At 40.4% G+C, this 17,219-nt stretch overlaps 1 protein-coding gene across 1 annotated transcript in view; it reads right to left on the bottom strand.

Annotated features, from left to right (window-relative positions):
• The window catches only part of Psen1 (presenilin 1), a 54,214-nt gene that overhangs the window by 28,363 nt on the left and 8,632 nt on the right, over positions 1–17,219 (bottom strand). Inside the window, exons 2-3 of the mRNA XM_057782456.1 lie at positions 16,372–16,443; positions 16,139–16,278 (exon numbers count right to left, since the gene is read on the bottom strand). Of these exons, the coding sequence (XP_057638439.1) occupies positions 16,139–16,225 (87 nt within the window). The 5' untranslated portion in view covers positions 16,226–16,278; positions 16,372–16,443. The remainder of the gene's footprint in view (positions 1–16,138; positions 16,279–16,371; positions 16,444–17,219) is intronic.

A 17,219-nucleotide genomic window follows, 5' to 3' on the forward strand; every position in this document is an offset into this window, starting at 1 on the left:
TAAGACCTCACTTTCCTTAGTTAAACCAGGGGTTGTCTTGTTAGCTTCATATCTATTCTATGCTTAGGGTTATCAAGCCCTCTTTCTTTTGTCTGTGATGCCGAGGACTGAACCCAAGGTCTCATACCTCATACATGCTCAGCAAGTGTCCTGCCATTACCAAGCCACAGCCTCATCCTGACTTTATTGTAGTGTGTGTGTGTGTCAGGCACAAACTTGGGTCATCGGGCTTGGGGGCTTGTGTCCTTATCCAATGACCCTTGGCTTCATTTTCTTATCTTTCTTTTTTTTTTTGAGACAGCTTTGGAGCCTGTCCTGGCACTAGCTCTGTAGACCAGGCCGGCCTCGAAATCACAGAGATCCACCTGCCTCTTCCTCCCAAGTGCTGGAATTAAAGGCGTGCACCACCACGGCCCAGCTGTTTTCCTATTTTTCCCAAGTTTTATTTTTATTCTGGTATTTACTGCTCATTTGTTAAACTTAAATTTTGTCAATGGTGAAGTGAATAAAAAGAGCAGTACCAGAGCGGGTGAGATGGCTTAGTGGGCAAAGCACTTGTGATCAAACCTGACAATCTAAATTCAATTCCCTGAAACCATATGGTGGAAGGAAAGAGCCAACTTCCACTGTTGATATAGTCACTGCTGGTAAATGAAGATTGATTAAGCTAACTTCTCTCAGGATGATGATTTGAAAACAAGCTACCCTCAAATATCAGTTCTGATGATAGAGCATAACCATTACCGTGGAGTATTACAATCATTCATTAAAAAACACATTCCATGGTCAAGATGGCTCAGCAAGTAAAGGGACCTGCCACCCAATGAAACAACCTGTGTTTTATCCCTGGAACTCACGGAAAGGTGGAAGGAGAGAACTGCCTGCCTCTACATCAGTATCCTGTGACATCCACATGCATGCCATGCCATGCACATTTACACACACAAGAGAGTAATAATACAGCCCACATTTAGTAACAGCATAAAATTACTGCATTGAGGGGCTGGAGAGATTGCTCAGAGGTTAAGAGCACTGACTGCTCTTCCAGAGGTCCTGAGTTCAATTCCCAGCAACCACATGGTGGCTCACAGCCATCTGTAAAGAGGTCTGGTGCCCTCTTCTGGCATGCAAGCATACATGAAAGGAATGTTGTATGCATAATAAATAAATAAATCTTTAAAAAAGTATTCCATTGAAAGAAGGACTATGACATTACATACCCTTTAATTTTCAGTCACTCTATTGCCATCACTCCATAGACAAGGAAAGAGGCACAGCCAACAAGTGTAGAAGGGTCTCAACCCAGAGCCTCCTGCCTCCAGAAAAAAAGTTCTCCTAATCTGCCAATTGAGAGACAACATGGGATCCTGGAATACCTCTTGGGCTAAAGTTCTCTTTGATTTCACTTGAGCATACCCATTTGTGGTGGTTTGAATGAAAATGTCCCCCACAGGCTCAGATGTTTGAATACTTGGTCCCCAACTGATAGTGCTGTTTGGGAGACTTAGGAGGCGTGACCTTACTAGAAATAAGTCATTAGGGGTAGGTTTAAAAGTCTCGCCATTCCTAGCGCACGCTCTCTCTGCTTCCAGTTCAGCTAACAAGCCTGTCTGCTGCCATGCTTTCCTGCCATGACGCTGATAGACTCTAGCTCTCTGGAAGCACAGACCCAAATAAACCCTTCCTTCTATAATCTGTCATGGTCATGGTGTTTTGCCAAAGAAATAAAAAAGTAACTAAGATGCCATTTCACAAGTAGTGTCAGGAGAATCCTACGGCATCCCAAGTCCTCTGCTGTGGCAACACTGAAATCAGTTTGCTCTAGACTCTGAGCTGGGTGTGGTGGGGCACACCTACAATCTAATTACTCAGGAAGCTGAGGCAGGAGAAATCAAAGTCTGAAGGCAGTGTGGTTAAGTCCCAGTCTCAAAATAAAAATTTGAAAAGGGAATGTAGCTCATTTACATTTACTCATCATGAGCAAGACCTTGGGTCCAAACCCAGTATCCCTAAAAGAGTTCTGGCTCTAGAGACTCTGCTCTTTGAAAAGTTTCTGCTGACTTTTAGGATAGGTTCTAAGGAAACTTTATTTGCCCTATCAGAGACTTGAGACTTTATCCTGTGAGCAATACAAAGTCATAAAGACTAAAGCACATGCACACGCACACACACAGAATAATAAATTTAGAAAATAGCAACAGAGATAAACTAGGCTTTTATTTTCCCAGAGAAGGAAGTGATCAAGTCATCAGCCAAACCTGTGACGTCTGTGTTTAGCAATACAATTCTAATAAGCTGATGGGTTAATGTTCACCATGAACTGAAACAGGTGTGAGTTTCTTGGCACCACAGTCCTATCACAGTCTGTATGGACAGTTTAATTAAAGCTGCTATGACAGAGGAGATCAAGCACTCATTCCTACACTCGATATTCTGGTGGATGAGGAACATGACCCAACCCTGCCCTGTTTTGAGCCGAAAATGGTCTAGGAGAGTGTGGTTTAACTTAGCAGTGAATATTTGTTATCTCTTGTCTCTGTCTGTCTCTCTGTCTCTGTCTGTCTCTCTCTCTCACACACACACACACACACACACACACACACACATTCCCCCTAGTCTTTGTAATATCAACTCTTAGAAAGGTAAAACATATTGTAAAGGTTAGATGGTGTTAAAGTAAGAAATATGAAAAAGTGTACAACCAGTTTCTCATTTTCTTTTTTTAAGATTAAGGTCTCTTGCCAGTCAGTGGTGGCATACGCCTTTAATCCCAGCACTTGGGAGGGAGAGGCACGCGGATCTCAGGCACCCAAGCTGGGGCCTCAATTTACACATAGGGCCTGAGAAAGAACAAAACAAAACAAAAATGAACATGGCTTCTTTAAGAGGAGCTGCTGTGCGGCACAGCACTTGAGTAGTCACCACACTATGTAAAATGGCAAGCTAAGTAAAAAACACCTGTCACAGCGAGGGTACCAACTTCCTAGAGCTCCGTGGTTGAATACAGCTCTCAGTTAAACATAGCTCCCAATTACAGACAGCTATTAGCCAGGCCAGGTCTGCAGGTTTATGGCTCGGCTCTTATGGACCTGAGGAGAAGCAGAGGGAGGGTCTAGCTGCTGCTCAGCAGTTTAAGGTCTGGCTCATGAGGTCAGAGAATGCTACAAGTGCACAGTAAAACAGGTCCAGACCGAAAAAGTTTTTAAACAGATTAGACAATGTGCACAGGTGCCTAAGAAATAAAATGGGGGTAAAAATAGGAAAAAAATAAGTAGTTTAAAAATAAATAAGTCTTTAAAAAAGGGTAAAGTAATATAAAAAGAATAAGCCATGAAAAGATGGGAAATGCACAGGAATCTAGATCCTGTACGGTGCTTTGTTGGCTTTGAGTTTCTTTAATGCTGGTGAGCGAACAACAGCTGCTGAGGGATGAGAGACTGTAAAAGGAGCTGCTGAATTAAACCAGCCGAGACACTTTACGGGCACCTTAACTCTTAAGTGAAATTCAGAAAATGTATTGTATTGGGGAAGAAGTTATGCTTTTATTCACATAGGAAATGAAAGGTTGTGAATTCCTTCAAAATTAATAGAGACCATATTTGACTAGGGGAAACCTCCTGAAAATCTTGGCTACAGACATAAAGAAATAAATCTAGAAAGACTACAAGACAGGTGACATATATGCTGATCCCTTGACATGGGGACAGCTCTGAGACTGGATGAGACAAGATATATCTTGTTAGTTAGAGTCCTCATAACTTATTATTACATGCCATCCTTTCATATGGCATGTATATTGGGTTCATTATAGAGTTCAAATAAACTTATAAAGTTGATAGATAATTTTTACTTGCTCAAAGATGTAAATACAAAATCATCTTTGGTTGGTTTGTATACAACACACATTCCATATTCATGTTAGTGCAGGTATGTATGTTGCCTTTGAAAGTTTGTGTTTTCAGAGCAAGAGAAGCAGACACCACTGAAAATGGGTGGTCCAGGTGAGCCAGCCTTCTAGAGTACCTCTGTTGCAGTTTCCTCAGAGTTCTGCATTCAGAACAACTTCAAAGCTGCTAGCTGAGATGGCCCAGCCTCACAGACTGTCCTAGCCAGGGCTTCAGATAAGCCTCGAAATTTCCCATTCCATAAACACTGGACAACAAATCTTACAGCTAATTTTCTTAGGACTTGACCGTTACCTCAATTTTCTCAGGGTCGCCTGGAAATGCCATCACCCCCAGAAAATAGGAAGCAATCTAGAGAACACAACACCCACATTCCCAAGAGGTAGGGTGGGTGGTTTTCAGTCTTTTGATGGCTTATGGATGTCTGCCATCATTTAGTGGGGATATAAAATATAGGACAAAAAGACAACTATTCATCTCAAATATTTTATATTTTTATGAATTCTTGTATATTGATATAAATTTAAGGTTATTTTTGTTATATATGTTTCTACTCTTGTGTAAGGTATTGTACCCATGTAGCTCGTTTAAAAATGTAATATAAAGTTCTAGTCCTTGAAAGTTATTATTAACAAACTGTTTAGGATATTTTTTAAAACATGCAAGTTAAGCTGGACAGTGGTGGCGCACGCCTTTAATCCCAGCACTCGGGAGGCAGAGGCAGGCGGATCTCTGTGAGTTCGAGGCCAGCCTGGTCTACAAAGGGAGTTCCAGGACAGGCTTCCAAAGCTACAGAGAAACCCTGTCTCGAAAAACCAAAAAAAAAAAGCAAGTTAAACGTCCCCTATAACAATCAACTTGTAGTCACATTAGATATGTTTTCAGAGTTAAACAGATTCATTTTAGATAGATGAGTAATCTTCAAAAGCTTCAGAGACCTACAGAATATGGCATTTAAGATATTTAATAACCTAATGCTTTTCACGACAGCAAGACATCTGCTGCTGGCATCATCAATCTACTTCATAAAAGGATGGTGGGCATTGAAGAACCTCCATATGAAATTTGCTTTCACTGTGTCAAAGCTAGCCATTTGAGCGAGAAACTGCCCTTGCTTCAGCTGCCGACAGTAAACTGTAAAAACTAGACAAGCAGGACATAAAATTAAGTAGCTGCCAAACTTTGCAAAGACAAGTGAGACAGTCCTACAAAACTCCTGCTTCACACAAAAGTCTGTCAGATATTCTAGGCCTGTAGGCCAAAGATGGATGTCCCAATATTGCAGAAGAACCTTGGGTGACTGTCAAGGCAACCAGATGTCTCTATCATTCCTACAGTTTTGGAAGTTGTTTGTTCTGCACTTCCTGTTTACTCAGGTAATATTTTATCCTTCTTGTATCTCTGATGAGGTTGAAGACTAGATAGTTATACCATTTTCTTCATTAACAAATTCAGAAAAAAAGCTTACAAAAAGAGATACAAAATTTACAAAGGTTGATAGACATAAAATCTTAAGTCATTTATCTAAAAAAATGTTTTAAGGTTTAAAAAGATATTTTAAGGTTGGTAATACAAGTTATGATAGAAAGTGGTTTAGGTATAAAACTTCAGACTTACCAAGCTAGGATAGAAAACAGAGTATTTTCTCTGAATTTGCCAAATACAAATGGACTGGATATTGTAAATATAATTCTTAATTGATAATTGTTTATTGTATATAGTCTTACTATGTTAAAATTAAATTCTTTTTATTTGGACAAAAAAGGGAAAATGTAGTAGAATATTTGTTTAATTACGCAAACGTGTTGCATTTGTTTTATTATGTAAAGATGTATGGTAATTTTGCCTTACCTTCCTAAGGCACCTGACTGGACAAATAAAAAACTGAACAGTGAATAGCAAAGGAGAAGGCACAGGTGAAACTTCCAGGCAGGGAGAGGAAGAAGTGGGAGAAATTTAGGCTCTGGAGAGAAAGCAAAAGAGATGACAGGAGCCAGCTAGCCAGACACAGAGGAAGCAGAAAAGTAGAATATACACAATGAAACAAAAAAAGGTTGAAAGACAAAAGGTAGATGAATAGAAACAGTTTAAACTAAGTTAAAGAGCTAAACTAAGGCTGAGAATTCATAATTAATAATAAGTCTCCATGTCTTTATTTGGAAGATGGCTGGCAGTCCAAAGAAAGTCCAACTACAGATCTGAGTTCCAGATCAGCCTCGTCTATGAAGTGAGTCCAGGGTAGCCAAAGTTATACACACACACAAACCCTGTCTGAAAAAAAAACCAACCAACCATACAAACCAAAAAACCCCAAACTACAAAACAAAGAAAGTTTAAAGAAATAAAACTGTATTCATGTCTTTCACCATTTTTCCTGTTAAATAAATCTGTTTCAGTTTCTAAGTGTTAATTGCTACATTTGTTACAATAGGGGAAAGAGTGACTATAAGCCATGTCCAGACAGGATGCTGGGAGCCAGGAGAAAAGCAGGGAAACTAGACAGACAGGCCCCGTTCTCCTGAACTCTGGGACCGTTCTGCAAAGACTACACAGAGGGTTAAGAAACCTGGGATGTGGGCTGGAGAGATGGCTCAGTGGTTAAGAGCACTGGCTGCTCTTCCAGAGGTCCTGAGTTCAATTCCCGGCAACCACATGGTGGCTCACAACCATCTGTAATGAGATCTGGCGCCCTCTTCTGGCATGCGGGCATACATGGAGGCAGAATGTTGTATACATAATAAATAAATAAAATCTAAAAAAGAAAAACCTTTTAAAAAAAAAAGAAAAGAAAAAGAAACCTGGGATATGATTACTTTGGGGCAGTATGACACCAGAAAGCCAAGCCAGGTAGAAGGAAACATTTAAGTGTCTGTTGAACAGTAAGGCTACCAACTTAGTGCACCAGGATTTTCTAAACTCTGCACCTGCCAAGAATATTCTGGCTCACTTAGAACCTAGAAGATATCTGTAAACCCTTGGAATATCATATTAGAACTGTTTATGAGAGGCCTTCAGCAACCTAGACTGTGATCTCTATCAAGAACAGTGTCAGTCTGACCTCTGAAGTGGGAGGAGAACCAAAGCAGCCGTGTTTGTATGGACCATAACCAATAAAAACCCTGGACACTGAGGCCCAAGTGTGTTTCCCTGATTGAAAATAGTCCACGTATTTTGCCATGTGCTGTAGCTAGAAAGGAGGCACTGTCTGCACAAATCCACTGGAATCTCATGCAAGTGTCTTCTGGCCTGCCTGATGTGCCTTCTTCTATCACCAATGCTAATTTGTATTCTTTCATGCTAATCAACTGTAACAGTGAACACAATAGTTTTCCTGAGGTCTGTGAGACCTTCCAGTGAACTACAGAACCAAGGGTAGTGTAGGACTCCTGCCCCAAATATCTTGTACACTTGAAATTACAAAATGCTGCGAAGAGAAATTAAAGAATAGAAGTAAAACAAATAACTACACCAACCATAAAAAATGCACCAAAGGACTGGTCCAAGTGAGTGGAGGCAAGCAGGACCCCAATGCAGACACCGAGTGGAAATCCTGTGCAGAAAAGGGCATCCTGCCCCCGAAGGAGAGCCTGAAGGAACTGGAAAAGGAGAAGCAGAAAAAGAGGAGCAGGCACTCCTCCAGCAGTCAGTGGTGAAAGCATATGGAGAGCTGACTTTGGAGGAGCTGGAGGAGAACAAGGATGAACTCAATGAGGAGGACGAACGTGCTATCGAGCTGGCCGAGTGGAAAGCACATCAGCTGAGGAACAAATCTGGAGAGGTTTTAGAGATCTCAGGAAAGGATTATGTTCAAGAAGTTACCAGAGCTGGCAATGGCTTCTGGGTGATCTTACACCTGTACAAGCAAGGAGCTGGACTGGAAATTGTCTGAGTCAGGAACAATCAAGACAGACCTCGAGAGAACCCCAAGAAGCCTATCAAAGACATGTTGCTGTCCTCAGTGAGAGGCCCTGTCCCCATGAGAAAGGACAGAAACTCCAAGGGCAACTGAGATGACAGCCACTATAACCTTTTGAACTTTCTCGATATGACATAGTCTGAATTTTTACTAAGGAGGAAAAAAAGCAAAAAGTTTTCCTATTTTGGTTTAACCTTTTTATAATATTTAAATTTTGTACATTTCAGAAATAATCATCACTGAAATTTTTTTTTTTTTTTTGGTTTTTCGAGACAGGGTTTCTCTGTGGCTTTGGAGCCTGTCCTGGAACTAGCTCTGTAGACCAGGCTGGTCTCGAACTCACAGAGATTCACCTGCCTCTGCCTCCCAAGTGCTGGGATTAAAGGCGTGCGCCACCATTGCCCAGCTATCACTGAAGAAAATTTTATTAAATTTCTTGAAACTCTGAATAATGTTTTTTTAAGGAAAATTTAAATAAGCTTTATGCCAAATATCTGTTTTCCTACATGTATTTCAAACTGTTTATAGTGGGTTTTTTTTATATGCAGCTGTGTAGGAAGGAATATGGAATTTTTTTTTTAAAAAATGTGAATAAAATATATAAAATAACTACAAAAGAAAAAATGCACCAAAGGAACATGTAGTAGAGTGAATAGGTAATCTACAAACAAAAGAAACTACCAGTAAATTTCATTTGCAAAACATATCAAAGCTTATCTTACACCATTAGGATAGCCATCATCAACAAAACAAAACACAAAATGGAACTGGGTGTAGCTCAGTCTAGGGTGCCTGCCTACTTAGAGCAAAGCTAGGCAAGAAAAACCAGCTTCAGAAAAACGAACAGGAAGTAACATCAGTGGTGATGTGAAGAAACTATGACCCTTGTACTCTATTATCTGGAACATAAAAGGCACAACCAATAAGGAAAGTAACAGGTGGATTCCTGAGGGGGTGGGGTTAGCCACGGTGGCACAGCCCGTATTCCCAGCACTCAGGACATTAGGGCAGGAGGACAATAAGTTTGAGGCATAGCAAGATCCTGCTCAAATTAATTAAAAATAGCAAATGATCTAGCTATTCCATTTCAGACATATATAACATACTAAATTACTAAGCTGAAAGCAGGATCTCAAAGAGATATACACCCATATTCAAAGAAGCACATTATCCTCCTACAACCAGGAGACAGAAGTCTCACAGGATACCCCTCCCCCAAAATTTTAAACATGCCAGCATGTAACAGAGTATTACTTGGCCTTAAAGAAGTCCTAACCAGACAAGGCGGGTACACCTGTATTCCTGGCTATGCTGGAAAGGACAGAGAAGAAGGAGCAGGAAGGAAAAAATACACAACAAACAAGAAAGTCCTGTCACATTCTATAATATAGATGAGTCTTGAGAACACTATGTAAGTGAAGTAAGCAAGCCACAAGAAGACAACCATTAAAGTCGTCACATGGAGAAATAGAAACTGTAACTATCACTGTGGAGGTGGAGAAGATAGTTCAATGGAGATGTTGGCTTTGCAAGATGAGAATAGTCTAGAGCACAATGTGAATGTGGTTTATATTAAACCATGAGCTAAAGACTGGTTAAGAGGACAAACTAAACTTTGTGCTACCACAACTGAAAATTTTAATTAAAAGACCTAAATAAATATAGAAACATACTATTCATGCAATGGAAGACTGGTATTATAAAGCTATCAATTCCACAAATCCTCTACAAAACATATGAATGGATTCAATGCAATTCAAATTGCCAGTTGGTCTTTTAAAAGAAAATTTTGTAAAACTGATAGAAAAAAAACACTAAGGACTTAAAATACACAATGGCTTAAGTAGAGCGGCTGGCCTCAAACTCTGAGGTCTGTTTGCCTCTGTCTCCTTCATGCTGAGATTAATGGTGTGCAATGCCATACTCAACTGATATTTTAAAAAAAAAAAAAAAACCCAAAATCAAAATAACAACCAATTAGGTAGTGATATCAGAACTTAATATACTCTTACAGTAATTGTGGCAATGTGCCACTGGTACAAAGACAAAGTGAGCCATGGGACAGAACAGGCGTGTGCCAGGATACAAGACACTTTACTGCAAACAACAGTCTTCTTCATGACAGTGCTGACATGCTCACATGCAGAAAAATGAACTCTGACCCATACTGTGCGACCATATACAAAACCAACTTAAACTACATCACAGATCAAAATGAGATTTGTGGGTTGTCTAGGCTTGCCTCAAGTGATGCTCCTGCCTCTGCTTCCCAAATAAGTAGCTGGGACTACAAGTGTGTGCCATAATGCCCAATAACAGATAAATGTAAAACATAAAACTATAAAGAAAATAATGTGGACAAAAACTTTCAAAAACTTGGGAAAGAATTCTTAGATAATAACACACACATATACACACAAACCATAGCTACACCAAAAAAAAAAAAAAAAAAGACAAAAAGTGCTTCATCAATATTCAAAACTGCTGCTCAAAAAACACCAGTAATAAAAAGAAAAGCCAAAGATTAGGAAAAATACTTTCAAGATGTATATATTATAACTTACATTATCCAGAATTTAAAGAACTTTCACAACTTAGTAGCAAGAAAGCAACTTACTCAAAAAAACAAAAACCAACCACCCCAACAAACAATTTAAAAATAGGCAACAAGCTGTGAGACTTTACCAGAGGAAGTGCCACCAGCGTGACAACATGGAAACAACACCACCACCGCTCATCAGACGAGGACACTACAGTATGCCTTTAAAAGTGCTGCAAAGCCCGGGACTGGCCCGGGAGTGCTGACAAGAATGGGATGGACTGCCGGGCGTTGGAGGCGCACGCTTTTAATCCCAGCACTCGGGAGGCAAAGGCAGGTGGATCTCTGGGAGTTCGAGGCCAGCCTGGTCTACAAAGGGAGTTCCAGGACAGGCTCCAAAAAAACCACAGAGAAACCCTGTCTCGAAAAACCAAAAAAAAAAAAAAAAAAAAGAATGGGATGAACTGGATGAAACTCTCATACACTGATGGTAACCAATCTGGAAAACTGTAGCTTCTCAAGAAGCTAAATATACCCTGAAATGTTGGATTATCCTCTGCCCTTAGACATTTAATAAGTACATGTTCATTTAAAGTTTTTTAACTGAATATCTTAGTACCTTATTTGCAGTATGTCATCAGGCTGAACCCCCCCCCCCAAATACTGAAATGAGCAAATGATCAAAGAATTATGCACAAGCATACAATTAGATCCAACTCAGGAATAGAAAGGAGACTACTGACATAATACCCATTAATTTTGAATTATGCTAATGGAAGAAGCCAGACAAAAAGGTCTGCATGATTCTATTTATTTCTGATTATGAGCCTAGTCTTTAAAGGCTGAGCCATCTCTCCATGCCAGCACGATTCTATTTATATAAACTTCTAGAAGAGCAAAACTAGAGTGCAGTGACAAAAATTTGATTGGTGGTTGCTGGGGCGCAGAAGGGCTTGAAAAACAACACAAAAGGAGCTTGGGGCAACTTGGGATTGATGAGATCTGTTCATTATCTTGACCATGGTGGAATTTTAAGAATATTTATATATGTTAAAGTCAGCACATGGAATACTATGTATAGTTTATCATATGCCAATTATATCATGAGAAAGCCATTCTTAAAGACTGCCAGTCGGGTACAGTTGTAGATGCTTATACTTCCAGGTTGAAGGTAGTCTGGGTGATACAGCCTGGCTCCATCAAAATGGTTATAATAACACTCACCTATAATCATAACACTTGGGAAACTAAGGCAGAACTGTGAAAGCAGTCTAAATTAAAAGAGATTGATTCTCTTTTAAAATAAATATAATAAAATGTAACCATCTTTTTAAAGAAATTTTAAAATATGCTTTGAGTTCCAGTATAGCTAAGGCTACATAAAGAGACCCTATCTCAGGAAAACAAAAACAAACAAAACAAAAAGCAGCTTTCAAAGCTGTTAAAATGAGGAGATAATACTAAAAATACTTAGGGTTTCCAAAATTAAAAATCTTGTACCTACTAAAATGATTAGACACAGACACAGTGCTATTTTAAGAGAAATTAAAGAAAAGAAAAGAAAGGTTTTCACTAGGCATGGTGCCATATGCCTATATCTGAACACATGGGAGGCTAAGGAAAGAAGATGGTAAATTAAAGGCTAGCCTGGGCTACATGACAGGTTCCAGGACAGCCGTGGTTACTAGAGATCCTATCTTTAAAACAAACAAAAAAGAGAAAGCAATAAACTTTTCATTAAGGGCGATTGTTTTTTTGGGGGGGGGTAGTGGCTGGGGGTGGAGGTACGAGATAGGGTTTCTCTGAGTTACAGTTCTGGCCATCCTGGAACTCGAACTCGCTTTGTGACCAGACAGGCTTCAAACTCAGAGATCTGCCTACCTCTGCCTCCCAGGTGCTGGGATTAAAGGTGTGTATCACTACTGGACAAAGTTAAACAGTGTCAGAAATATACAATAATAAAGCCCTAAGTGAAAACCAGATAATCTTGATTCATCTTTTCTCCCACACATTACCTACTTTGATTCTTCCTAACTATGGAAACAAATCTCATTTCCATCACAAATACTTCTGTATTTCTAAACAATAAAAACTTCAAAGGCTTCCTTCATGTGTGGTGATAGTCCATGTCTTCCTTTCAATATACATTTAGCAGTTTTAGTTCATAAGATTATTGGGCAGAGTCAGGCAATGGTGGCACGTGTCTTTAATCCCAGCACTCGGGAGGCAGAGACAGACGGATTTCTATGAGTTGGAGACCAACCTGGTCTACAAAGGGAGTTCCAAGACAGCAAGGACTACACAGAGAAACCCTGTCTCTGAACAACACAGGAACAAGAATGGAGGACATTGGGCAGAGTTTGCACACATTCTCCAGCCTCTTCCACTACTGCCATCACTGACAAGAGTGGCACATTTATTACATACAAGAAATACTATTATTAAAATATTTCAAAAAAGAGTACAAAAGAAGAGTCGGGTATGGTGATGAATATCTATTATCCCTGCATTTAGGAAAACTGGCAAGGCTGAAGCCAGCCTTGACTGCATCACAGGACTGTACTTCAGAGAACAACAAGGTAATTACTACTGCTTCTCCAACTACAGCCAAATACCCAGGGCTCTTATTAGAGCTTCTTGAATACCTAATTTAAATGGTAATTTAGAACACAAAGAGCTATGGTTATTTATCGCTTTTTAAACCTTGCATTTTTCAGAAATAGATGAACCATTATTTAATTACACCATCTTTTAGTCCCCAGTCCATACACACAGAGCCAATCAATGGCATCAACAAACATGAAAGTCATGTCCACACTGAGGCAGTATGGGTAAGCTGACAGAAGGCAGTAAAGTAGGGTGTGTGTGTATGTGTGTGTAATGGGGAAACTATGAAATCTCCACTGGACTTCTGTGACAGGTCATGCTAGTTGTTCCACTATACAGACAGGTCACGCTAGTTATTCTAGTAAAAATGGTAGATCTGAGATAGGCTATACAGGCATAGGAAAAAAGGACAGACAAACTGTTGGTGGTTTAGAGACTAATGCAACCACAGAGCTGTGTTTTATCTTACTGTATCACTGTTCAAATTGGTTGGGACCAGCATAGCCAACCCAGACTTTGCTTTTTTAGAATGAATTTCCATTCATTTAGCCTTGCAAAATTGGTTGTTCCCATCATGCATCTATTTCCATGACACATCAAAAACTTTGTAAGGACAAAAAAAGGGTAAGAAACCCTACAGAGGAAGAAACCCCAACCTACTTGGATTCCTATCTGGACAACCCCCCATTTAACCCTTCCATTAAGGCTCACCTGTGAAATAAACCACCCAGAACTCTCCCGAAAAGCCTGCACACTCCAAGTGCACTACTGCGCTAGAACAGAGCTTACTTTCAGTTCTCCACTCACTGTCTCATAGCTGAGCAACACTAGACAGAGATCTCAATCTGGTCTCTATCTCTAAGACCTCTCAAGCCTCCACCACAGGCAACAGATCTGCTCAGTATGCTGAGAAACTGGGAACTACCAAACATTTGCAAACCAAGTTTTTATATATCCACAAAAGAGAACAAAGGAGATTGGGCTAGCCGGGCGTTGGTGGCGCACGCCTTTAATCCTAGCACTCGGGAGGCAGAGGCAGGCGGATCTCTGTGAGTTCGAGGCCAGCCTGGTCTACAAAGGGAGTTCCAGGACAGGCTCCAAAGCTACAGAGAAACCCTGTCTCGAAAAACCAAAAAAAAAAAAAAAAAGGAGATTGGGCTGATTCATGTACAGTTGCAAAAGTCTGTCTTTGTTGCATATTTATAGTAAATATGTTAAAAGAGCCAAATTTAGAAGAGTAACCACTACTCTATATGCTTAGAACATTATACAATAAAATTTTTATAAATATTTAGACTTTAAAAAATAGTGACTCTTATCCAACATAAAGTCCCTTCACTATAAATAAGATTATACATAGCATTCCACAAGATGAAAACATATTTTGGGACTCCTACAGCCCATCATTGCATCTGTTTAGAGGTTATGCTAGGCCTAGAGAGAAGGCTCAGTGGCTAAGAGCACTGACTGCTCTTCCAACACCCACATGGCAGCTCACAACTGTAACTCCAGGGGAGCCGACATCCATGGTAAAACACATATGCACATAAAATAAAAATAATTAAATAAGAGAGGTTATGCTAAGACAACTGGAACAAGGAACTGTTTTTTACATGTTATGTCTAACTATGTTACCTAACAACATATAATGGTGCTTAAACTTAGACAAGAATGTCAACTAGCAGACTATAAAGATTTGGCTAGTCTTTTCCAAAATGACTTCATTATACTTGTGGTAAGAGTAACCAGTTCAATCTTGAACCTATTTGTTCAGGACTGTAGTATGAGTTTTAAAACTTAAAGTCCTTGGGCTGGAGAGATGGCTCAGAGGTTAAAAGCATTGCCTGCTCTTCCAAAGGTCCTGAGTTCAATTCCCAGCAACCACATGGTGGCTCAAAAGCATCTGTAATGAGGTCTGGTGCCCCCTTCTGGCCTGCAAGCATACACACAGACAGAATATTGTATACATAATAAATAAATAAATATTAAGATAAAAAAATAAATAAAATAAAACTTGAAGTCCTACTCTCTAGTGTTGGGCTACCCAAACTCCTTGTGCTATCAAAACATTTTAAGTTATACAATAACTTAGACTAGTCAGCAAATTATCTAACTTTACTGATGAGAAAGTCAGGAATCCTAAATCTTCAGGCCTATTGCGAAGTCTGCACTCGGTCAGCAGTAATTAGCTAACAGGGTTACAAAGAACACAAAGAAAATCTTGAGCCTATTAGTGTATGTGCATGCGTGCATGTATAGACGTGCACACGCACACACACAGGTACTCTCAGAGACCAGAAGAGGACATCAGATCCTCTGGAGCTGGAGTTAACAGGCAATTGTGAGCCACCCATGTAGATGCAGGATCCTCTGAAAGAGCAGGAATTGCTCTGAACCCATAAGCCACCTCTCCAGGTCCCTCATACTCATTTGCGACTTGCCTTTAATGACAAATTTTAGTAACAAGTATGCACAATTCCCCAAAGCCAGCCTTACAGAACTTAGACTGCCCTTGTCAAGGTTTCCTCCACCCTAGTTGTATCTCAGGAAGCTCCACCAACTCCCTAGACACTTCACAGGCCTACTATGGAATCTGTACTTGGTCAGCAATGGCTTACTAACAGGGTCACAACAGACAGATTTCTGTGTGTGCATGTAGTCTGTGAAGAGTGTGTGCACTGTACCATGTACCCTGTCCTATCCTGAACTCAGATCTTTGGTGCTTTACCTTGTATAATCACTGTCACTAAATACTTATCAACACTTCCAGAAACTGGCCCAGAAACTAGAAAACTTAATAAAACGTATCCCTTCTTCCTGTAGAAGAGTAAGATCATGACAAATAGTGTGGACCACGAGGTCCTCATACCTCAGGAAGCTGAAGAAAGTCTCAGCTGAGGTGATGAGGGCAGTAGGACTTGCATCAACACTCATGTGGTGACAGCCTTATGGGCTGGGGGAGCAGCTCAGTACACTAGGCTAAGTTCTCAGCACAAGAAAGTAAAACAAAAGTAGTTTTGGGGCCCCATTCACCAAGGCTATGATACTTTACCCCCAGCTTAGTATTCAGTAAAAAAAAACGTCCAAAGTAGAACAAAGCTGCCCAGGCTCAGCACCTTCCAGAGGCGCGTGATAAGGGTGGTGGGAAAGCTTCAGAAGCCCACACTGTACCTGGCTACGGACGGTGCTGTTGGAGTGGCTGTCCTCAGACATCTGTGCATTCTGGAAGTAGGACAAGGGTGCAGGTATGTCTGTCATTGGAGCAACTGTAGAGAAATACCCTTTCAAGGAAAACAGAGCCTCTTGGGATTCTGAAAAGGGAAAAACAAGGCAGAACTTCAAGCTGTTAAGATTACTCACTTGTTTGTAAACACTCTCATGAATTACATTCTGTAAAAACAAACCTTTCTCTCATGTGTTCTCTTCCAGGCCGAGCTGCTTAAGGACCTTGAAGGGCTTCTGTCACGTGTTGACTCCTAGATTAGTATGAAATAGGATTTTACTACGTTACTCATAATTAGTCAAATCCACTCAAACATTTGCAAGTCAGAAGAAATGTGTTAACTTGCTATCTGTGACCTTTGGCTGACAGATTTACTGTGTTAGGGAGAGGTATGGCAATGAGACCTCAAGCACTGAGATACTTTTTAACTTCAAACCAAGAAGTCACGTGATTTTAAGAGACGGTCTCGAATTTTTTTTTCTTATTGTTGGTTTTGCCTTTTTTTTTTGGGGGGGGGGCAGGGTTTCTCTGTGTAACACTGGCTGTCCTGGATCATGGTCTGTAGACCAGGCTGGCCTTGAACTCAGAGATCTGCCTACCTCTGAGGCTTCTTGGGTGCTGGGATTGAAGGTGTGCATCACCACGGGTTCAAATTTCCTTTTCTGTACTGACAACTCTAAACTAATTTTTCCATCTTCATACCATAGATGCCTAGCTCTCTCACTTCACAACCCTTCTCTAGCCGTCTCATTTCATCCGACATGGCAGCCATTTATACAAGCAGAAGAGGGGGATGGGCGCTGACTTCAATGGCACAGTGCTTCGAGGCCCTGGGTTAAGAGCTGGGAAACAAACCTGGATCCTCTCCAAGAGCAGAATGCACCCTTTAACCACTGACCTGTCTCTCTATCCCCAACAAATAGCTTTTCTAAGAGAGGAGGGCTCCTGGGAATGGAACCCAAGGTCTCACTCATGTTAGACAAGCCTTCTACCAACCCACACCCCAGCCTTCTCATGGCAAATTTCTAG

The sequence above is a fragment of the Chionomys nivalis genome, chromosome 10, assembly GCF_950005125.1.
Source record: "Chionomys nivalis chromosome 10, mChiNiv1.1, whole genome shotgun sequence".
NCBI classification, from domain to species: domain Eukaryota; kingdom Metazoa; phylum Chordata; class Mammalia; order Rodentia; family Cricetidae; genus Chionomys; species Chionomys nivalis.